This window comes from Equus asinus, chromosome 5 (genome assembly GCF_041296235.1).
Source record: "Equus asinus isolate D_3611 breed Donkey chromosome 5, EquAss-T2T_v2, whole genome shotgun sequence".
Lineage (NCBI taxonomy): Eukaryota > Metazoa > Chordata > Mammalia > Perissodactyla > Equidae > Equus > Equus asinus.
Window position 1 is genome coordinate 77444234 of NC_091794.1, and position 23526 is coordinate 77467759.

At 53.6% G+C, this 23526-nt stretch overlaps 2 protein-coding genes across 3 annotated transcripts; one reads left to right on the forward strand and one right to left on the reverse strand.

Moving 5' to 3' along the window:
* The first annotated feature begins 1735 nt into the window (after positions 1-1735).
* POMGNT1 (protein O-linked mannose N-acetylglucosaminyltransferase 1 (beta 1,2-)) lies at positions 1736-11019 on the forward strand. 2 transcript variants are annotated; one of them, XM_014827865.3, is made up of 22 exons: positions 1736-1873; positions 2330-2499; positions 3119-3233; positions 3384-3502; positions 4126-4191; positions 4282-4395; positions 5253-5370; positions 5564-5662; positions 5831-5958; positions 6305-6375; positions 6604-6679; positions 6872-6955; positions 7045-7086; positions 7294-7352; positions 7682-7754; positions 7837-7965; positions 8050-8175; positions 9178-9242; positions 9439-9483; positions 9720-9855; positions 10115-10224; positions 10323-11019. In XM_014827865.3, the coding sequence occupies exons 2-22, from the start codon at positions 2380-2382 to the stop codon at positions 10408-10410; spliced, it is 1983 nt and encodes a 660-aa protein (XP_014683351.1). In that variant the 5' UTR covers positions 1736-1873; positions 2330-2379; the 3' UTR covers positions 10411-11019. The 2 variants fall into 2 exon arrangements, with proteins under 2 accessions (XP_014683351.1, XP_070366106.1); XM_070510005.1 differs by having other exon boundaries at positions 1832-2155.
* A 2112-nt stretch (positions 11020-13131) lies between these two features.
* Positions 13132-18667, reverse strand: TSPAN1 (tetraspanin 1). Its single transcript, XM_014827872.3, has 8 exons — positions 18462-18667; positions 17442-17506; positions 14756-14962; positions 14469-14543; positions 14239-14337; positions 13994-14149; positions 13807-13890; positions 13132-13619 (listed from the first exon to the last, which is right to left on the reverse strand). The coding sequence occupies exons 2-8, from the start codon at positions 17496-17498 to the stop codon at positions 13572-13574; spliced, it is 726 nt and encodes a 241-aa protein (XP_014683358.1). The 5' UTR covers positions 17499-17506; positions 18462-18667; the 3' UTR covers positions 13132-13571.
* Between the last annotated feature and the right edge of the window lie 4859 nt (positions 18668-23526).

Sequence of the window (23526 nt, forward strand, 5' to 3'; positions counted from 1 at the left end):
CTCTTGATTCATGAAAGGGTTTTAAATCAGAGATTGACAAAGCAGATTCCTTTTTTGAAAAATTATTCTGGATGTTGCAAGAAGAAAGGATTGGAGGAGTAAACATTTGGAGTGAGGGACAACAGCTGGAAGGCAAAGGCAGGAAACTGAAAAGGGCTGGACCAGGGGCGGGTTGTGAGGTTGGAGAGGAAAGAGACCAGAATGAAGGACTCTTTAGGGGGCAAGATGGACAGGACTTGGTAACTGGTTACACTCATTTATTTATCATGGCATTCAATAAATATTTGTTCAAAAGATGACCGACTTCAATAAATATTATAGAGAGCCTACTATGTGCTAGCCATTGTGTGTGGTGCAGAGAATACAGTGATAAGCAAACAGACGTGGACTGGTTGCTGGACAGAGAAGAGGAATCAAGGGTGATTCCCAGCTGTTTGGCCTAAGGCCATTCACCAAGGAAGAGAGCCCAAGAAGAGGTCTGGGAGTGGGAAAGGATGATTCCAGCAGGAGTGTGTGGAGTTGGAGGGCTCCGTGAAGACGTCCAGCAGGCAGTAGGACACAGGTCAGCCTGGAGCTGGGGAGAAAGGTTAGGACTGCAGCTATGAGTCTAGGAATCCAGATGATAACAGAGGTCAGGAAAGGGATGAGATCTTCCTGGAGAGTGAGTTTGAGGAGGGAGGAGGCTCAGGGAGGGACATCTTTTTCAAATGCTAACAAAACACCTTGTGTTTTCTTCTGAAAAATCACCTATTGCTTCAACTTCTAAGGCAAGTACTGTTAATATTTTGGGGGATACCATCCCACCATTTAGGAAGTAGATGGACTATGGAGAGCTCAAAAAAATCTAAGGGGTCTTCTGGCTTCCTCTGTTTCCCTTTAATACATTCTCCACAAAATGGTAAAGGTTTTTAAAAATCGGATTATATTGCTCCCCTGCTTAAATCTGTTCCATGGCTACCTACTCGCTTCAAATAAGTGTCACCATCATCTAGAAACTTGTTAGAAATGCAGCATTCTGCTCTGCCCCAGATTACAGAATCAACACTTCTAAGAATAGGGCCCAGTAGTTTGTTTCAACAAGCCCTCCAAGAGATTCTGATGCAAGCTGAAGTTCCAGACCACTGTGTTAAGCTAAGCGCTTTATATGTATTATCTCAGGTGACTTTCACAACAACCCTGTAAGTGTTGTTGTCAGGATAACGCAGGGGTTAGGAGTGGAATCCGGAGCCGCTTGGCTTTCACCAAGCTCTCCCAGCATGGTGACATTGGGCCTCATTAATAATAGTACCTACCTCATGGGATTGCTGTGGAATTAAATGAGTTAATATAAGTAAAGTGCTTAGAACAGTGACTGGCAAGGAGTCAGCATCATATAAGCGCACCCCCATTTCACAGGAAGGGAACCTAGGCTGAGACGTGAAGTGACTTGCCCAAGGTCTAGGTGACTGGTAGAATCAGGTTTTTAACTCCCCTCGGGCGCCTAAGGCCGTGCCTGCCCCAGACCTGGGTGCAGCCTTGCCCAGGCAAGGGGCGGGGGGCGCTGTGTCCAAGGCCTGTCGCCCGTGTGACCCGGGCGTGCCCGGGGAGGAGGGGGTGGCAGTGCCAGGCTCCAGGACTCCGACTCAATCGCCTCGCCGACGGCGGCGCTGGGGGCCGGAGGCCGCTCTCCCGCCGCAGCGCCCCGCCCGCGAAGCCGCCCGAAGCGCCGCCCGCCGCCCTCTCACCCCGCGGCGGCGGCGGCGGCGGCGGCGGAAGCGGGGAGGCGGGCCGGGGCGGGGCCGCGAGCGGCATGGAGGAGGCGGAGGCCTCTGCGCGCTGGGCCGGGCCGTGCGGGCCCGAGTGGGGCTCCCGCGGGGCCCGGGCCCACTGAGCCGTGAGTGCCTCCGGGCGGGGGTCGGGAGGGGTGGCGCGGCCGGAGCAGGTCTCCCGAGTCCTCGGGCGGCCCCGAGCCCCGGGAGGAGAAGAGCGGGGCCACCGAGAAGGGGGCGAGGGAGGGGGAGGAGGGGAGGTCGCTGCCCTTTGCCGGCCCCAGGACTGCGAAGGCTGGGGCTTGGACCTTTTAGGGGCTGACGAACCTTGGGAACCGATTATTTGGCCACCACCCCTGGCACCCTGGGCAGCCCTGTCAGTTCCTGAGCCCCAGGGGAGTTTCCAGGTAATCTGACCCCTCTGAAGGTTTTCTTTCCAGAGAAGTTGAGCGACTTTCCCCGGGTCACACAGCATGGATGCCTGCAGGGAAGAGTTGCTAGGAGGCCATCCCTCATCTCCCCAGAAGGCATCAGACTTTGGGAGGAACACCTTACCCCATGTGACCCTTTGGTCCCCTCAGATGCCTGAAGGCATGGGTTGGCCGGGACGGTGGTGACCCCCCAGTCCAGCATGGACGACTGGAAGCCCAGCCCCCTCATCAAGCCCTTTGGGGCTCGGAAGAAGCGGAGCTGGTATCTTACCTGGAAGTATAAACTAACCAACCAGCGGGCCCTGCGGAGATTCTGTCAGGTATGGAGATGTCCCAGACCTCCCAGGGGCTCCCTCCCAGCTTTACCCCCGCCTAGACTATGGGCACTGGGACCTACCTTGGCTACCCCTACCCTGGAAAGTAGCAGCAGCTTCCTAGAGGGCAAACCTCTTTGTGTCATGTTCCTATCAGGTAGTGGTTTGGGTCCAGAGTTCTGGAATCAGAACCCAAGTACAACCTCCTAGGCTTCTGACAAACCTGAAGTCTGATAGGAAGGTTTTGCCCAGGGGCACACACCTGTCAGGCAGTCAGGGCTAGGACGCAGGTCTTCTGATCCCCAGCTTGGTTCTCTGGGACTGGCTCCATCTCTAGGAACTAATTGTGGAGAGAACCAAGGAAATCAAGGCCTCAAATGGAAGACCACAGGAGCTCTGGGTAGGGAGGGCCCTGATGAAGGGGCAAGGGTCAGGGGAGGCTCCCTGGAGGAGGTGGTCATGACACTGGACACTGGTTGGGGGAGTAGAGCTGGGCAGACAGGGAGGAGAGACAGGCCCCAGGTTCTCCCTGGATCCTCCCTGTAGCCAGGGCCCTCCTTTCAGGAAGACCCTCAGTGAGCTGGAGAGGGTGCCCGTCTTTAGTCGTCCCCACCCCTTCCCTCAGACAGGGGCCGTGCTTTTCCTACTGGTGACCGTCATTGTCAACATCAAGTTGATCCTGGACACGCGGCGGGCAATCAGCGAGGCCAGTGAAGACCCGGAGCCAGAGCAAGACTATGGTGGGGCCAGGCTGAGGATGAGTGGATGGGGGGGCGGGGGCAGAGGGTGGGATTCCCCTAGGATCTCATGGCTGAAGTGGCAGGCAGATCCCAAGGGATGAGACCTCTCTGCTGGAGAGACTATCTCTATGACCTGTCACACCCCCACAGATGAGGCCCTGGGCCGACTGGAGCCTCCACGACGCAGAGGCAGCCGTCCCCGACGGGTCCTGGATGTGGAGGTGTACTCGAGCCGCAGCAAAGTATACGTGGCAGTGGACGGCACTACGGTGAGTGGGCCAGTTCCATTACACTCAGGGTGTGGTCCACTGGCTCTGGAGTCCACTGCCTGAGTGGGAACTGCACCTCTGCCAATTGCTAGCTGTGTGACTTTGGAGGCCTCAGTTCCTCATCTGTAGAGTGGGACTAGTGATTTCTACTTGTTAGGATTCAATGAAAGCATGTGAAATGTCTTAGATGTAGTGAGATGTTGTCAAAAGTGATCATTAGTATTAGTAGACAGTTAATTCATTGCTTTATTTATTTCACAACTACTTCCTGGTCCCTTCTTTGGCCTCAGCCTTGTCCTGGGCACTGGGGACCTGGAGGTAATCAGACCTGGCCTTACTTTGAGGGGCTCAGTCTGATGGACTGTAATATCTCCGGCATGAGGGAGACACAGTCAAGGGCTCTAAGAGCCATGAAAGTCATGGAGGGAAGGGTTTGGAAGGATGTCATCTCTTTTGACGAGAGTGGAAGAGGTGGCCTTCAAGCAAGGATGGAAGAGACCTGTGTGAATAGAGGCATAAGCAGGACAGGAGGTTTCACGCAGCTGGTTTTCTAAGTGCCCATAGGACAGAGAGACCTTGAATGCCAGAGTTAAGAGCTGGACTTTGTTTCTGCCACCCTGTAGGTGCTGGAAGACGAGGCCCGGGAGCAGGGCCGGGGCATCCATGTCATCGTCCTCAACCAGGCTACGGTGAGGTTCTAGGGGTGGATGACCTGGAGGGCCAAAGCTGAGCCCTCCTTGCTGGTGACTCTGACTCATGTGAGGTGTATCCCCTGCCAGGGCCATGTGATGGCAAAGCGTGTGTTTGACACGTACTCACCTCATGAGGATGAGGCTATGGTGCTGTTCCTCAACATGGTCGCACCCGGCCGAGTGCTCATCTGCACTGTCAAGGTCAGTGGCTGCCCTGGCCCCATCTCCTACACCCCCAGCTCCAACCATGCTCATGGCCCTCGGTTCCATGCCCCTAATTTGGCATAGTGGGAAGAGCCTCTGGAGGAAGATGACTCAGGTTCCAGTCCCAGCCTTGTCATTTTATTAATTCAGCAGATAGTTGTTGAGCACCTACTGTGTGCCAGGTACTGTTCTGGGTGCTGGGAATACAGTGGGAGGCGACACAGTCCTTGCCCTATGAAGCTTACTCCAGCAGGGCAAGATCAGCAAAAACCAGCCAAATAAGTAAATGTAGAATGTTAGGAAATGATAACTGACATGAAGAAGAAAATAAAGCAAGGGAGACAGAGTGATGGGGGATGGATTTTAGGAAGAGAAGCCCTCTATAAAGAAGTGACATGTGAGCAGAAAGCTGGAGGAAGTGAGGAATGAGCCAGGTGACTATCTGGAGGAAGAGCATTCTAGAAGAAAGAATGGCAAGTACAGAGGCCCTGAAGTGGGAAGGTGCTTGGCCTGCTTGAGGAACAGCAAGGATGCCTGTGGAGCTGGGGCAGCATGAGGGAGGGGAAGAGAAGAGTGGTGGGAAAGTGGGCAGAGAGGCAGCAGGGGACAGACGTGCAGATTGTATGGGATCCTGATAAGGACTTAATAGCATGGAGACCTTGTGATGCTCAAAATCTTGCTAAGCCTTTGCTTTTCTTACCTGTGAAATGTTAGTAACTACAGAGGGTTGTTGTGATAATTTAATGGGCTAATTTAAGTAAAAAGTTTGACATGGTGCCTGACACATAGTTAGTGCTCCATGAGGCCTCCTGGAACTATGCCAGTCAGGCTGACCACCTTCTCTGGTCTCCCAGGACGAGGGCTCCTTCCACCTGAAGGACACAGCCAAGGCTCTGCTGAGGAGCCTGGGCAGCCAGGCTGGCCCTGCTCTGGGCTGGAGGGACACCTGGGCCTTCGTGGGACGAAAAGGAGGTGCCGGCACCACAGGCCATCTACCCTATAGTATCAAGAGCCTGGGAGGAGCAGAACCCCAGGCGTTGGGGTGGTGTGGGGGGCAAATAGGAGTCAGTGGTGATGGGTTGGATGAAAGTGGGCAGGGAGATAGGAAGATGCTTCAAAACTGGAGCATGGGCCCCCAATGCCCCTCATTCCTATCTCCTGCCAGGTCCTGTCCTTGGGGAGAAGCATTCTAAGTCACCTGCCCTCTCCTCCTGGGGGGACCCAGTCCTGCTGAAGACAGATGTGCCGCTGAGCTCAGCTGAAGGTGGGGTTAGTTGGGGCTGGGCTCTGAGGCAATGCCTGGGCTGGCGGTGGGCATTTGGGTTCTCTTTATGGAGCTTTATTCTCTTGACTGGAAGACTGGGGATCTCCAAACCACACTGGCCCCGTGCACCCCTCATGCCTCATCCTGTTGACGCCATCCCTCCCTCAGAGGCAGAGTGCCACTGGGCAGACACAGAGCTGAACCGTCGCCGCCGGCGCTTCTGCAGCAAAGTCGAGGGCTATGGGAGTGTGTGCAGTTGCAAGGACCCCACACCCATCGAGTTCAGCCCTGACCCAGTGAGTGGGGCCTTAGGCAGTGAGGTTGGGATTCCTTCCCAGCTTGGCAAGGGGCCCTAGGAAAGATCCAGGTTCCTTACCCCAGTCTGGGAGAGGACCAGAAGCTAAGGATTTATACTGAGCTCTGGAAGGCAGAAGGCATCCTGGTTGGTGGGAAGCGGCGGGCCATGTGAGCAAAGGCCTGGAGTTGGACTTGGGCTGAATGTGGAGGGGCCAGGACGGGGAAGACCTGCCTTTTCCTTCTCAGCTCAGGAGTCCCCCTGCACCCTGAGAACTCTTCCCTAGGAGGGGATCCCTTCCCTTGAAGAGGGAGTGCGACAAGAGCTAAAAGCTGTTTCTCCCTCAGCTCCCAGACAACAAGGTCCTCAATGTGCCTGTGGCTGTCATTGCAGGGAACCGGCCCAATTACCTGTACAGGTGAGCCTGGGAGTGGGCTGTATCCAGCACTGAGCAGGAGGGTGCTTAGTGGGTAGGAACCCCAGCTCATCTACCTGCAGAAGGAACTCTTGAGGTGGGGGGAAAAGCAACAGATTCTAGGTTCATTCATCCATGTGGGTGAACATGGAGAATCTGGGCCCATCTGTGAACATAGGGAGCCCTGAGTTGGGGTGACAAAGAAGCCTAATTCATCCCTGGGCTCCCCAGGATGCTGCGCTCTCTACTGTCAGCCCAAGGAGTGTCTCCCCAGATGATAACAGTTTTCATTGATGGCTACTATGAGGTGAGTGGAGCTTGGGGCTTTGGGCAGGGCAGAGCACAAGGCTGCGGGTGCTGAGTGGTAATGATCACCGAGGACTGGCAAGAAAGACGGCCCAGGCAAGGGCTATGAAATGTGAAGGGCTTGGCCTGGCGGAGCCTGCAGAGGTGTGCAGGGAAGGTGGCTCATATGGTGACCAGTGGCCATGCCCTCCAGGAGCCGATGGATGTGGTGGCACTATTTGGTCTGAGGGGCATCCAGCACACCCCCATCAGCATCAAGAATGCCCGTGTGTCTCAGGTACTGCCTAGGCAGGGAGGGAAGGGGCAGACACCTGGCCCTGCCTTCCACCCCAAAGCTCATGTGCCCTATTTCCACTCCCCACCCAGCACTATAAGGCCAGTCTCACTGCCACTTTCAACCTGTTTCCGGTGAGTAGTAGGGACAGAACTCTTGGGCCTAGGGAGGGGAAACATGGGCATAAAGTCTGATCCTATTATGTAGCAAGCTATTCCCCTCTGTAGGCCTCATCCTCCTGATCTGGAAAATGGCGGTAGTGCTGCCTGAGAGGTGGGATGGGGGTAGAGGAGGTGGGATGGGAAAGGCTGCCTTGGGATCATGTCCCCTTGCCCCTGCAGGAAGCCAAGTTTGCTGTGGTTCTAGAAGAGGACCTGGACATTGCTGTGGATTTTTTCAGGTAAGGGGAATGCCCCTCCATGCAGTTCCTATAAGCTGCATGGGGCCTCTTTGCTTGATTGGGTCTCTAGGGAAGAAGGCAGTGAAGTGTCTTGGAGAGCTTTCTGGAGGAGGCAAGCTCAAAAATGGGGAAAAAGCCTGAGCAGAGGTAGGATGGCAGGTGTTGGGGCTGGAGTAGAGAATAGAAAGGATGAATGGAGACAGCGGGGATTTGTGGGGAGGGGGAAGGAGGTGTGACTCCTGAGCCCCATCTCCAGCTCCTCCAGCATCACTGTGTGACTGGGTTTGTCCCTCCCCCTCCCTGAACCCCTTGGACCCTGCCTCTCTCAGTTTCCTGAGCCAGTCCATCCACCTGCTGGAGGAGGATGACAGCCTGTACTGTATCTCTGCCTGGAATGACCAGGTAGGCTGAGTGGCCAGCGGTCAGCTGGGGAGTTTGTAAAGGCCCCGAGATAATACTTCCCACGATGGCCCCCCGCCCCCAGGGGTATGAACACACTGCCGAGGACCCAGCGCTGCTGTACCGTGTGGAGACCATGCCTGGGTTGGGCTGGGTGCTCAGGAAGTCCTTGTACAAGGAGGAGCTTGAACCCAAGTGGCCTACACCGGAAAAGGTACCCTGGCAGGGTAGGGTGAGTGGGCTGGAGTCCCCTAGCAGCTCGGAACCTCTCAACTTTCATAATCTTCCATGCCCCCAGCTCTGGGACTGGGACATGTGGATGCGGATGCCGGAACAACGCCGAGGCCGAGAGTGCATCATCCCTGACGTTTCCCGATCCTACCACTTCGGTATCGTCGGCCTCAACATGAATGGCTACTTCCATGTGAGCCGGAGGCAGGGGTGTTGGGGAGGGGGCACAGCATAGTAGATAGGCCAAGAACGTGGACTCTGGAGCCAGCCCAGCTCTACCACTTACTAGCCATGTAACCTTGGGGAAATGAAATGACTTACCCTCTTTTGCCTCAGTTTCCTTATTTGTAAAATGAGGACAGAAATACTCCTTCATAGGGATGTGAAGTTATGAGGTTTAAATGAGTTAATATATGTAAAATGCTTTGAACCGTAAGCATTATATAAGGGTTAGCTGGTATTATTTTTATTATTACTATTCTTGGCCCTAGACTGTGGGTGTGGAGAGGGTATTTCTGTTGCCAAACACTTATCCACCCTGCAAGCTATGCCCTCTTCTGTCCTTGCAAGTGCTGGGGCCTAAGCCTCAGCCTGAAGTGAACAGGGAGGTCCCCAGGCCTCCACCTCCTACCTGGCTGTGTCCAAGGGGCCACTCCGCAGTTACAGCAAGGGAGGCCTTGAAGCAGCCCCTCCCGCAGGAGTGGACAGTGTCCAGCTTGGAACTTCCTAGAAGCCAGAAGGGCCCTCAGAGGCTGGCTGATATAAGACCCCTGCTCATCTCCCAGGGTGGGGAAGGCTTTTACCTCAGGTCTCTCTCAGAACCTCAGTCATAGAAGTTTCCTCCTTCCCTGCCCAGCTGTCCTTTATCCAGCTCCCCCTGCAGGGCGTGCTCCTGGCTTCTGTGGTTCTAGAACAGCAGGCCCAGGAGAGCCACAGGGGACAGGGACTCGTTCTGGGGTCAGTAGCATGACATGCCGGTGTGGGCATAAGCTCTCTGGCAGTGGTGCAGCCCAAATTAAAGCTAGTAAGAGCCTGCCAAGGATGCTGCAGGGGCTGAGGAATATAGGAGAAAATTAGAGGGACCTTTATCAGCCCAGGACTTCATTTGTGGGCCTTGTGGATATGGGGTGGGTCAGTGGGCAGGTATGAGGCAGACAATGTAAGGCCCTGATTTTTACCTTCACACCTGCTCCAGGAGGCCTACTTCAAGAAGCACAAGTTCAACACAGTTCCAGGTGTCCAGTTCAGGAACGTGGACAGGTGGGGGCTGGGGAGAGGGCAAAGGGGAGGATATCTAGGAGCCTTGATGACCAGTACCTAACACTGCCTTCTGACCCTGGGGCCTGTATGTTTATCCCAGCCCTGCTGCCCCCCAATTCCCATGTGACCCCTTGCCCTGCCCCTGAGACCTGAGGGGCTGCCTCCCCCCCCCGACCCATTTCTCTTTTCCCTTCAGTCTGAAGAAGGACGCTTATGAAGTGGAAGTTCACAGGCTGCTCAGGTATGGCCGAGGGCAGTAGGGGGATGTGGCAGGGAGTGAGGAGGGGTCAGATACTGGGGGTCTGGCCCCATAATTTATGGGGCCCACTGCAAAATGAAAATCAGGGCCCCGTCTTCAAAAATTATTAAGAATTTTAAGACAGCAACAGCAGAGCATTAAACTCAGGCCTGGGCTTTGTGTGACACACCCGTGAAGCTGGCCCTGTTTTGGTCTTTCTCTCCCACCCACTGCTGCAGTGAAGCCGAGGTTCTGGACCACAGCAAGAACCCTTGTGAAGACTCTTTCCTGCCAGACACAGAGGGCCACACTTACGTGGCCTTCATCCGAATGGAGAAAGACGATGACTTCACCACCTGGACCCAGCTTGCCAAGGTGCCCCAATACCATACCTCCCCCAAGACTATGCATCCCGTCCCCCCAAGATATAGGAGGCCTTTGTTCTGGAGTCTTCTCCCTCAGGACCTTCTCTTCATACTCTCAGAACCCCTCTTCCAACCTCCTGTCCAAATCTATATTCTAGAAGATGCTACCTCTTGCAAATTGAGGAGGCTGCTGAGGAGGAATGGGAGCTGGGCCAAGGGTCCTCAGTGGCGCCTCCCACAGCTCTCACCCATGCCTCTCCCCACCCCAGTGCCTCCATATCTGGGACCTGGATGTGCGCGGCAACCACCGGGGCCTGTGGAGATTGTTTCGGAAGAAGAACCATTTCCTGGTGGTGGGAGTCCCAGCCTCCCCCTACTCGTGAGTAACCTTTTCTGCCCTGGGAAATGGGAGACTAGTGGGATTTGGTGACAGCGCTAATGACCTTTTCACTGTACATTTTCATATCATCTTCCCAGGGTGAAGAAGCCACCGTCAATCACCCCAATTTTCCTGGAGCCACCCCCAAAAGAGGAGGGAGCCCCAGGAGCCGCAGAACAGACATGAGACCTCCTTCAGGACCCTGCAGGGCTGGGTACTGTGTACCCCCAGGCAGGCTAGCCCTTCACCCCATCCTGTAGGATTTTGTAGACACTGGCAGGGGCTGGGGCTGGTTTGTTTTTAACCTGAGACTTAATTACTAACTCCAAGGGGAGGGTTCCCCTGCTCCAACACCTCTGTTCCTGAGTTGGAGGTCTATTTATTTGCTTCCTTGTTGGGAAAGGGCAGGATAGCACCTGGAATCACTGGGATCCCCAGGCAGCCTATCCTGCCCTTTGTACACTCCCTCCACCCAGGCCCGGCTGTGTACCCTCCCTCCACCCAGCTCAGAATCTAACCTATTTATTGACTGTCCTGAGGGCCCTGGAAACAGGCTGAAGCCTGGAGGGCCTTGATTCCTTTCTGGACTGGGGTGCTGCCCTGAGGGTGGGGCTAGCTCTTACTCAGGAAACTGCTGTGCCCAACCCATGGACAGGCCCAGCTGGGGCCCGCCTGCTGATGCAGACTCACTCAGAGACCCTCAGACACTGAACCAGGCCTCTTCTCAGCCTCCTCTTTGTCCAAGTTTCCAAAGCTGGATAAAGTGGTCATTGATTAAAAAAAGGAGAAAACCTCTGGGGATGTGTCTTGTGATTGAGGGGTAGGGGGATGGTCGAGATGGATGGTGAGTTTTCTTTAGTGTCTGCCACAGAGTTTATCTTCCTTTTGGGACCATTTGGCCACCAGGGGATGCCCAAGTCTCAGTCTCCAAGGTTTTTCCCTAGTCCCCCTGCCTAAGGACGCTGAGCCTGACCTCAGCCCCACCCTACTTGGGGCTGAGCTTGGAGCAGCCACTCCCGCCCCGGACCCACTCTTTAACCATCAGGCTGTTTACTGCTTAGCTTGCCTGGTCCAGGCACCTGTCCCCTGACGTGGAGAAAGAGAGAGCAAAAAGGGATACTTGGGGCTGGGGGAGGCGAAAGGAGAGCAGACGAGCATAGTGAGGGTGGGAAGGAAGTGGGTGAGATGGGACTGGACGGGCATCATTCAAGAGGCTAGGACTGGGCTGCAGATGGCAACATAGGAGCAAGATGTCTGTGGCCCTTAGGATACTTTGTATGCAGAATTCCATATCTGGGCATTTTTCTAGAGAAAAGCCATCATTTTCCTCAGATTCTCACCCAGCCAGTGACCCAGAGAGCTTAGGAAGATCTGAGTTAAACAGTCATAAAAGCACCAGAAAATGGATGGGATTGTCCAGAGAGAGTGGATGAGATAGACCAAGGCAAGGGGCATGACATTTAGGGGATCTGTGAAGGCCTTAGGATCAGGAGGGTGAGTGTAGAACACCTCTTGAGAAGACGTCTGCCTTCAGAGCCCTTCTGAGGTGAGCCTGGTGAACTCCTTATCTAGAGCCTTCACCAGGGAGGCAGGAGCTGACTGGAACTCCTGCCCTCTCTCCAGTTCTCTGACCTCGCCTCCCCGACCGGTGCCTGGAGCCCAGCTCGGCAATGGCACCGGTAGTGTGTGGCTTAGACGTTGCTCGCCACCCTGACGCCTTCGGTGTTTGCTGGAGCTAGAGCTGGAGATAGTGCTTGAGGTGCCACAACTGCAGGTTGAGGAGCAATTAGCTTCTGATGAGGTGGAGCCCCGCCCTGGGCAAACAAACCCTGTGCAGCCTCCATAGAGCACCTGGGGGAGGGGTCGTGTGTAAGAGGAAGGAGGTGAAGGGGGGAGGGGGGCTACTTGCTCTCCCTGCCTGGCCCCGCAGCAGGCTCCTGACCTGGGCCTCAGACTAGCTTCCAGCACTGTGTGGCTGTGGCCAGGTCCCTGTTCCTTTTTGGGCTCAGCAAGGGGTGATAGTTCTGGGCTGCTCTAGGAAAACCCAGGAAGAGGGATCCAGGGGGCCAAGGGAGGCAAGGAGGACTGGTTTGCCAGGCTGGGCTTTGCCTGGAAGCAGACACCATGTCCTCTGGCCATAGCCTCCCTCCTTAGTGCTGTCACTAAATCCTGGTTCAGCAGCAACCAGATCGATGTCTGGGACATTCTGGCCTTCAGGTAAATCTGTCGCCATGTCAGGCAGGATCCCACCAAGCTCTGGAGTCACACGGCCTGGGCCCAAATCTGGACTCAGGTCTTCATAGAAGGTTATGGGCCTGGAACAAGTCACTTGGCCTTTCTGGGCCCAGTTTCTGGAGCATGGGGGTGGTAAAGACTAAATAAGAGATCAGATCTGTAGAGCACCAGGCAGACCAAGACCAAGAATAAATGAAGTTCTTTCTGAAATCTCGAAAGCAGGGACAGGTGTGGGGCTCTGCCTGCGTGGGAAGGGTGGGGGCAGCTGGGATCCTCTGATGGGGGCTCCCCAGAACCTAAGGAGTGACTGTCTCCCATTGCCCTGGCAATATTTCTGGTCTCCCCGCCCCCACTTGGGCACAAGCTTGTTATTTTCATAGCTTTCCAGTTCAGCGCCCCCACCCAGGAGGCAGTAGTTTTAGGCCAAAGTCCTCCCACATTATAGGAAGACAAACTGACCTAGCCCCTACCTCCTCCCTCAGTGCCCTCTTGGCCATCCTATTAGGCTCCCTCCCAGGCCTGGAATCTAAATGAAGGGCAGAAATAGCTACCTACCTCCACCCTACTTCCCTTCTGCTACCTTTCCAGGAGGCTTCTAAGTTGCCAGCCCCGTGGGAATCTGAGGCCCGTTCAGGCAAGATGGGCCCCTCCCCCAAGGATACTGGAAAGGAATCCAAATGCAAACATTTTAATTGGTTTATGAGTTCTGAAGTTCCTCCACGCATCTGCCCGGTGACTGCTGATTTTGTGTGTGCCCATGCTGTAGGGTGCCTTTCTCATCCCCCAGTGGGGTGCTGGGATCACCAAGAGCCCCGCCTTGGCCTGAGGGAGAGTCAAGGGTTTAAGGGATGGCCTGGAGGAATGGGCAGAACTGGCTACCTTAGAGGCTCGGGAACAGGTGGGCCCCAACCCCACCAGTGGAAGGAAAAGTCAGGCCAGCCTGAAACCAGGTGGCCCCTATATGGTCCCAAGTCCAGAACAGCAAGGCTGGCCCACTCTAGCCCAAGTGACAGTGTTAGATTCTGTCCCCACCCTGATCACTGCCGTTTGGCAGTGCTAGGGTGCCTTTTCCCAGTTCCTATGTGGCAGCAGCAGTGGCGCAGGCAGCAGACTTATTTCATATGGCAGTACAGATACATGGACACAATCATGGCAGCCAGCTGGTGGGGAAGGAACAGGGAGAGATGAGGGGACATGATTGGGGTTCTTCAGCTTTAGTCCCATGCCCCCCAGAAAACCTACATGAAGCTCTGTTGGAAGTCTCTGTTCTCCAGACAGCCCTCAGAGATGAGTCAAGCAGCCCTGGTCCAGTGGGGATATCCTGCCCCAACCTCCTCACCCCCTTACCTCCAAGGCCCCAATTCCGGCTGCCACACCGCCCACAGTGAGTGCATTGGTTCGGATGCCATGCAGAAGCTGATTGAAGCAACCCTTAGGGGAAGGAAGAGAGCATCTGTAGTCAGCAGCTGCCCCCCACCCTCATTCAGCCTCTGCGGCCATTAAAGCATCCTGCAACCTTCCATGCCAGCCACACCTTTACGGCCGTTTTCTCAGCCTTATCCATTGTGCAGGAACCCGTGGTTACGCTATTGGCATCGCCAGAGCAACAGTATTTGGGGAAGGCGTGGTTGTTTTTGAAGTAGGGAGAGTCCTCAAAATCCGTGTAGTTGTTGAAGCCACAGCACTTGAGCTGGAGATGAGCAGGAGACGGTGATCAGTGGAGCCTTTCTCCACACCTTTCTTTCTCCACACCCCAAAATCTCCCCCAGCCCACCTTACCCCTTCCATGGTGGAATTCCACACTTGGGTGAAGTCCTTCTGGGAACCGTATTCTTTCTTGATGGTGGGCACTATCAGCGACGTCAGGAACTGCTCAGCCTAGGTGGGGCAGGCCAGTGTTCAGGGCCTTGGAGGGAAGGTGGTCATCGACAGGCCACAAGCCATAGCCCCCTTCCAGGGCTCTGCCCAATCTTTCCCCCTTGCCCCATTCCCATTCCTCAGCTCCTCACCAATGTGGTATACACCAAGGCGACCACGGCAGCTGCAATCTCAGCAATGAAGATGATGAGGAGGACGAGGAAGAACTGAGTAGAGAACAAGGGTCTGAGTTTTAGGGAGAGACAGTCCCTAATGCCTTCCTTGCCCTAACCCACCCCTCATTAAAAACGAGGCAGGTGTTCCCTTTTCTGAGCCCCTGGAGACCAGAGCAGGGTTTGGGGATTCACCAGGGCCTAGTGTCAAGGGTGAGGGGACCCTGGGGCTTGGTCATGGGCCTGTGGAGCTGGGTTTGACACACCGTCATGAGGGCGCACTTGTTCTCAGCGTGAGCACCGTAGCAGCCCAGGAAACCAAGAGCAAAGAGCACAGCACCAGCTGCGATGAGGAAGTAGCCCACGTTGACAAACTGCATGGCGCTGGATGACAGCGGCCCAAAGACCTTCAGGAAGGATGGCCCATCGACGGACACCCAGATGCCCACTGCCAACAGGGCTGCACCACACAGCTGGGAACAGAGAGATAGGCCTTGAAACAGTGCTGGCAAGCAGCTCCCTACCACACAGTTGAGTCAGGAAGACAGGAGACGAGAAACTTTCCCCTTTATTGGCTGAGGAGTCTAAAAACTCATCCTGGAGGGAGGAAAAACATCCCTTAGAGACAGAAACATGGGAGTTGAGACAACCATAGCCAGCACCAGGCTGTACACCTAGGCAGATATAAATGGGATCAGGGGTTCCAGAAATATCCGTGGAATGAGAGAGGGCCAAGGCTTTCCCTCACTGCTGTCAGGGTCCTGCAACATAGCTAGGAGTGAAAACAAGCAGGTGAACCACACACACACACACACCCCATTTTCTTTCTGGGCTATGGGTGTCTGGAACACCTCTGTCCTCTGATAGGTGGAAAGAGGCGGATGGTGGTGTTGAGCAGGCTCGACAGTCACCATAGCAACGGAGGCGGAGCTGAGGTTTCCACTGCTCCCAACCTTGGAGAGGTGGGTAGTGAGAAGGGACAACCACACTGAGGCCCCATTTGGCTCCTCTCCAAGATCAGACTCCGGGCCTACCCTTCATCCAGGCTGGACCTCTCCTTGTCTCATAAGTGGAAACAGAGGCACCAGAAGGAGAGTATAGCCAGAGCTTCTCTTAGAGGCTGTCCAGCTCAACCCCAAACCTCAGAGGGAATCGTGAAGCCCTGAAGATTGAGGAAGAGGGCACTGCCCAGTTCCCACAGCTCTTAGAGCAAAGCCTCGCTGATCTAGAGCTTCAGTGGACGAATCAGCCTGACACCACGCTGGTGCCCAGTCCCCGCTTTCCAGCATAGAAGCTGAGGCAAGAACCAGGAATGAGGTGGCAGATTGCGGCTGCATCCCAGGCATGTTTGTCCAAGGACAGAAAGCTGGGCTTCCACCCTGTGGGTCAAATTTCAAGGAGTCTGACGCCTGCTCTGCCCTGCCCAGCCTGGCAAGGCCTGGGCAACAGAGACCAGAAACCAAACAGGATTTCTTTAACCCCCTCAGGTCAGAGCCCCTGCTCTCGAAATCACCGGGATCCTGTTGCCTGCTCCAGATATGTGGAAAAGGGCAGTTCCCTGAAGCTAAAGGAAGCCCAAGGCACAGACCACCTTGGAGTCAGAGAGTACTCAGCCCCAGCCCAATTTCTCCAAATTCGTCTACACTTCATGTCTCCACTTCCTCACCTTTTACTCCCTCTCACCCACTCTAATGTGGCTGCAAGGTCTGAGTGACATCCTGTGCTAGGTCTAGTGGACACTTCATGGGTCATATCCTCCTTGCCATCCCTGATATCTTGCTCTCCTTATTTTCCTCCTGCTGCTCTTTCTCCATATTTCTCCACAGCTTCCTTATAAGGCCATTTGTCCTCTTACCCCCTGTAAGTTGGGTTTCTTAGGTTCACTCTCCCTGACTGCTGTCACCCACTCCCATGACTTCAATGACCACCTCTGGACACATGACTTTCCCATATCCATGTCCAGCTCTGACCTGAGCTGCAATCCCATTGGGTACACAGCTGCCAGTGGGTCACCCCTGGATGCCTGCCAGAGATATGGGCATCATCTCCAAGACCTCTGTCTCCCTTGCTCCTTCTTCCACCCCAGAGCCACCATCCGAGGGCATTGTCCTTTGTCCACTTTGTCGGTTTCTCCCCATCTCCACCACCATCTCTAGGGTTCACACCTCATTGCTCAGCTTCCTCAAACATGCCCTATACAATCTGTTCCTGGTTTTCTGAACAATATCTGATTTCATTGCCTCTGGGCCTTTCTGCATACTTTACAAGCTCCTCACCCAGGGCAAATTTCCAGCCTTAGCTATTTCCTCCAGAAAGTCTTCCCTGTCCAGGTGGGGCTCAGTCCCCTCCTATGGGCTCCCCCAGCCCCTGTGCTAAGGCCAGACATACTATGTTGCAACTGTCTGTCTATATGGCCTGCTGGACCTGAGATCCTTGAGGACAGGGGGCTTGCTCACCTGTCACCCCAGCACTCAGCACAGAGTCTGAGGCAATAAATGTTTATTAAATGAATAAAGGCTGCTTGAGGCAGACCCTCTGCTCTGACGTCTCTGGGCCTTCTCTCCTTTCAGCTCCCCACCGTACAGAGGCCACTGAATTTTCTTCCATACTAGGTAAACTTGGGCAAACCGCTCCCCCTCTCTGGGCCCCCAGTGCCTACAACAGGAGGAGAATTGCTCCTCTTAGTCTACCCTGTCCTGCCCTAAGCCTGGCCAGATGCTTCCTGGAAGGGAGGGGAAGCCCCTAAGCTTTTCCACTTCAACTTATGTGGCAGCCAGGCTGCTAATGGGACCAGGACTCAGCATCTGGGGAGACTTCTGCACCCCATCATAAGAGGGAACTTGCAGGACAGAGTCTGGGCACAGCAATCTCCTGTTCCCCAGCTTGGGCTCTGCTCAGGTGTGTAACCCACTCATGAAGGAGCCCCAAAGAGCCCACAGCCCCCATACTTACAAAGATGATTGTATTGAAGATGATCATCATGGTCCTAATGAAGCTGAAGCACTGCATGGTGGCTCCTGGGAGGCAGAAATGTGTGAGTTAGGACCTCACCCTCCCCGCCACCTAGCCCGGCCCTGGCACTTGGACCCTGACATACCAGACTCCAGCATCTCGGACTCATATATCACCAAGCTTACCCTGCTCCTGCACTCTGACACCTCAGGACTTTCCCCAATTCCCATCCTATCACCCCTATCCCTCTGTACTACCCAGGCCCTCTACCAGCACCTAACCAAGACCTAACACTCAGATCTTTTTTTTTTTTTTTGAGGAAGATTAACCCTGGGCTAACTGCTGCCAATCCTCTTTTTGCTGAGGAAGACTGGCCCTGAGCTAACATCCGTGCCCATCTTCCTCTACTTTTTGTTTGGTTTTTTAAAGATTTTATTTTTCCTTTTCCTCCCAAAGCCACCCAGTACATAGTTGTGTATTTTTTTAGTTGTGGGTCCCTCCAGCCGTGGCATGTGGGACGCTGCCTCAGTGTGGCCTGATGAGCAGTGCCATGTCCATGCCCAGGATTCGAACCGGTGAAACGCTAGGCCGCCAAAGCGGAGCTTGCGAACTTAACCACTCAGCCACAGGGCCGGCCCCTTCCTCTACTTTTTATATGTAGGACGCCTACCATAGCATGGTTTGCCAAGCGGTACCATGTCCACACCCAGGATCCAAACCAGCGAACCCCAGGCCGCTGAAGCAAAACATGCAAATTTAACCGCTGCACCACTGGGCTGGCCCTAACACTCAGATCTGAACACCGCCCCCCCCCCACCCACGGTTCCTCCACTGAAATCCCAAGTCTGACTCCTACATGGCCGGTCACTCCATGCCTTTCCCTGGCACCTGTATACCTTGGACCCCTCCCCAAACCAACTCTAGACTCTTCCAGGACCCTCCCCATGGCCCTTTCAACTCCCCAAACCTGTTTCCAGATTGATTTCACTTCAGAGGATACTCTCTATCCTATGCCATCACCTGTTCAAGGCTCCCGGTAGTGAGTTCTGAAAGAGGGATCTGCTGAGGCTCCAGGGAACGGCCACTGAGTGGGCAGGCGGGAAGACGGAGCTGGCTCTACACACCACTGCTCACCTGCAGGCGGGGCAGGCGCTTTAAAGGCCTCCTTCGGCCCGCCCGCTGCCCCACCCGTGGCTGGTTGGCCTCTTCTTGCCCCTGCTGCCCTCTGCTGCCTGGAGATCCATCCACACAGCCACAGCAGCGGCAGGGCTCCGCCTGGCAACACCAACCCCAGGCAACACCCCTCCTGATCTGAAGAAGGGGGAGAAGTCTGGGGGTGAGGCAAGTGGCCCCCAAAACTCTTGTGTGCTCTCCACCACGATAGTGCACATATGTTTCTTACCCTACATCTGCTGATGCATTCATACATACCCTACGTGCTCAAAGATGTGCACATCTGCCCAAGCTGCCATCTATGTATTCACACACAGATACATAAACACCTACGAGTGTCATGAGTGCACTCTCTCTCTCACACACACACACACGCACACTCTACTCTCTGTGGATGACTCCCAGGACTAACAAACAACAGAGCAACATCTGAGGTACCCAAAGTCTCTCTCTCTCTGTCTCTCTGTCTCTCTCTCTCTTTCTCTCTCTCTCTCTCTCTCTCACACACACACACACACACACACATGCATGCATGCACACACTTTCAAGGAAATGACTAAGGTTTGGCAGCTTCTGCCCCTCTCCTGAGTAGCAAACAGCTCCTAATCCTTTCTCCTTCACAAAACCTCAAACTCCCCACCTTTCTCCTCCCTTCCTTTTTCCTCCTCACTCTTCTCCCTCCCCATGCTTTTCTTTCTTTCCCCCTCCAGTTTTCTCTTAGCACACTCTGTGTACGCCCCTTCCCTTTCTGCCAGCAGGTGGCACCATGGTCCTGCAAAAGTGTCAACCCCGCCCCCGCCCCACGTTTTGAGATTCTCTAATCCCCACCTTCATAAATTCTTCCGGGGCTGCCCGTCCCACTTCCCACTCCAATGCTCCTGATGTCAAGGTGCTGGGAAAGTTCTGGCTTTCGAGGCACTCAGACCAGGTGCTCAAATCCTGGTTCTGTTGCTTATTAGCTGTGTGAGCTTGGGGACATTTCTTAGACTCGGTTTTAAGCCTCTGTTTCCTGGTTTCTATCACAGAACAGTTACAGGGTTTTTTGTTTGTTTTAAAGATTGGGACCTGAGCTAACAACTGTTGCCAATCTTTTTTTGTTTTTTCTGCTTTTTCTCCCCAAATCCCCCCAGAACATAGTTGTATATTTTAGTTGTGGGTCCTTCTGGTTGTGGCATGTGGGACGCTGCCTCAGCATGGCTTGATGAGCAGTGCCATGTCCGCACCCAGGATCCGAACTGGTGAAACCCTGGGCCGCTGAAGTGGAGCACGTGAACTTAACCACTCGGCCACGGGGCCGGCCCCAAGTTACAGGGTTTTAAAATGAGATTTTTTTCCCCACTCCAGGACATAAAGGAATGACCACAGAGTGAGAAGGTCAGAGTGGGGATACTCACAGCCAGAGGCGGTGTGGGATGGATGAAGTGGATTTTTAAATGTTTTGTTTTTATAATGGGAAGAGGCAGCTGAACAGATAGGGGAGAGGCAGGCTGATGACACTAATATTTGTACAGGTCATGTTTTAAGTGCATTATATACATAGGAAGTCTTTTTTCTCCTTCACAACAATCCTATGAGATAGATTCTCTTTTTATTCCATTTTTAAATATGAGGAAACAGAGGCACAGAAAGGCTGAGTACTTGCCATGCTCACACAGCTTGTAAGTGGCAGAGCCAGGATTCACCCCCAGTCAGGCTGGTGCCAGTCTGTCTTTTTTTTTTTTTTTTTGAGGAAGATTAGCCCTGAGCTAACATCTGCTGCCAATCCTCCTCTTTTTTTTTTGCTGAGGAAGACTGGCCCTGAGCTAACATCCATGCCCATCTTCCTCTTCTTTATATGTGGGACGCCTGCCACAGCATGGCTTGCTAAGAGGTGCTATATCCGCACCTGGGATGTGAACTGGTGAATCCCAGGCTGGCAAAGTGGAACATGCGAACTTAACCACTGTGTCACTGGGCCGGCCCCAGAGTCTATGTCTTAACCACCAAGTAGACTGTCTACATTGATGGGATCTCTAAGAAGGCAGGAGGGGCTGGCTTCCAGAAAGAGCAGGAGAGAAGACCTTTGTCAGGGATTTGAGGAAGAAGATGGCCAAGGGCAGGTAAGTTTACAGGTATAGTGGCTAGAAGTTGATGGGGGCGAGGTCAAATTTCTAAGACTGAGGATGGCAAGAGTAGAGGCTGGATGAGAAGGAGGTGTGAGGCCTTTGAGGGTAATGCTGAGGGCTCCACAGTCTCCTAGCAGACTCCTGTAGGAACAGAGAAAAGGTGGAGGCTGGAAGGGGGCCCACGGGTGGAATAAGAGGCAAAAGGAAAGGGGGCTGAGGTGCGGAGGGAGAAGGGGCAAGTCCAAAGTTCCACAACAGCTCAATGCAAGACCTGGCAGAGCCACTGATGTTCCTATCTCCTACAAGAAAGGAGATCAACCCAGCTTGGCAAGTCTTACATCACCTGGGGATCTAGCCATTCCTCTACCTGCACTGATTGTCCACATGGCTTTCTCTTTCATCTCAGGAAGAATTAGGGCTAGTGACATTCATCTGTGTCCCCAGGGCCCAGCATGTATGAAAATGTTGGTGAGCATTTCCTGAAAGATTGAAAGAATGAAGAATGAGTGCAGAAAAGGGAGAGTTAAATGTCTGGACTTTGGTCCTTAGCCATCAATGATATGAACCCCCACCACCTCTAAATGTGTAATTCACCCAACTGAGCCTGTTTCCTTACACAGTCACTCCTCATTATTCACAGATTCCATATCTGTGAATTTACCTTCTCACTGAAATTTACTTGTAACCCCAAACCAATACTCGTGGTATTTATGTGATCATTCATGGACATGTGCAGAACTGCAAAAATTTGAGTTGCCCAACTCATACGTCCTCAGCTGAGCTTGAACAAGGGGACACTCTGCTTTCTCGCTTCAGCTCTTATAACGGAAATAAGTGTTCTATTCGTGGTCTCTTTAGCGTCATGTTTTTTCACACTTTTGTGCTTTTTGTTGGTGATTTTGCTGTTTAAAATAGCCCCCAAGTGTAATGCTGAAGCGCTATCTAGTGTTCTTAAGCACAAGAAGGCTGTGGGGCCGGCCTGGTGGCACAGTGGTTAAGTTCGCACATTCTACTTCTCAGTGGCCCAGGGTTTGCTGGTTTGGATCCCGGGTGTGGACATGGCACTGCTTGGCAAGCCATGCTGTGGTAGGCGTCCCACATATAAAGTAGAGGAAGATGGTCACGGATGTTAGCTCAGGGCCAGTCTTCCTCATCAAAAAGAGGAGGATTGGCAGTAGTTAGCTCAAGGCTAATCTTCCTCAAAAAAAAAGAAGGCGGCTGTGATGTGCCTCACAGAGGAAATACGAGTGTTAGATAAATTTCATTCAGGTCCAAGTTATAGTGCTGTTGGCAGTGAGTTCAATGTTAATGTCTCAACAGTATATTTTAAATTAGGTGTCTTTAAATAGAAACACACATAAAACTAGGTTACATACTAACCATTGAGTTGATGAAAATGTTGTAATGAGAGGCTGGTGGGACTCTAACCCTGTATTTCTCCTAGGAGCATCAGCTCAATATTTGCTAATTCAGTGTTCATGGTGTTGACTTTATTAGAACTACCGTGAATAACAAGAACTGACTGTACATGAAACAGGAATAATGATAGAATCTCCTTGTAGGCTTGTTATGGGATTAAATGAGATAATGCTTGTAAAGTACTGGCATGTAGTAAGTGCTCAATCAACATCGTTAATATTGTTATTGTGGATGAGTGAGAAAGTGAGGGGGTGATTTTCTCCTACTCAGAGTTCTTTTTCCCAAAGGGCCAAGCTGAGGTTTTCTGGCTCTTGGGCTGACCCATGGAGAGACTAGTGAGGGACCCTGACCTGCGGGGAGTGGTTGGGGACCAGGACCTGTCATAAAGAGCACCACTCTCACGCAGACTCTATGTGTCATAGAGGCCTCAGCTGCCCCAGCCAGCAGCCCCCTCAGGCACATTACAGAAGCTCCCTGTGCCAATGGGGCCTTCTCACCTTGTCCGAGTCCCTCGGCCCCGGGGCTTAAGTTCCCCCTATCGCAGGCCAGGTATGGGATGGCCTCGGCCCCGGTTTCCCAGGATGTTCAAGTGTAGCCACAGAAGGTACCGGCAGAAACCCCAAGGCCCAGCTGCCACTGCTGCAGCCACCAATCTTGGCACCATGGCCATGGGTATCAACAATACCCGCATTGCCACCACCAGCGTGTGGATCTTTGCACCACAAGGTTAGCCGAGGGCCCTGAGCCAGGGTGGGAGGTTAGAAAAACAGGACCACTGAAGTTTTCCCCAATTAGCCCTGCATAGGCACTCTAGAGGACACACTCTCTGAAATATCACCCCAAGGGTATGGTATGCTCTTGATGGCAGGCGTCCTAAAGGCTGAGAGCTTTAATGGAGAATGCGCTGGTTGGAAGGGGAGGGCTGGGGGAAAGGGGGTGAGTCTAGGATCCACAGCGTTTCTGGAACTGCTGCCTTCCTCACACTCTTCCCACTCCTTCCTCTCCTTAGTTCTCAGACACTTCTGTCAACCCAGCAGCTTCCTGATCCTCTAGAAATGCCCAGAAGCTAGTCCAGAAGCTTGGCTCACTCCAGACCTGCAACTCTTAGGGGCCATAGGTGGTGAACAGCAGACAAATACAATCATTTCTGCTCCAAGTGCCTTTCCACTCCGAGGCGTTTCCAGCTGACTGCACAGGGTATGAGGGCAGGGTTGGGGCTGAATACTCCTAGGGACAGGCTTCAGTGACAGCAGCAAGGATCACAGGTAGACAGTGGAAGGACAGGACAAGGTCAGCAACACACACCATCTCTCCATCTCTGGCCTCAGCTTTTCATCTGCCGTGTGAGGTAGGGGGCCTTCCTGCCTTGAGCTCCCATCTGCACTGGG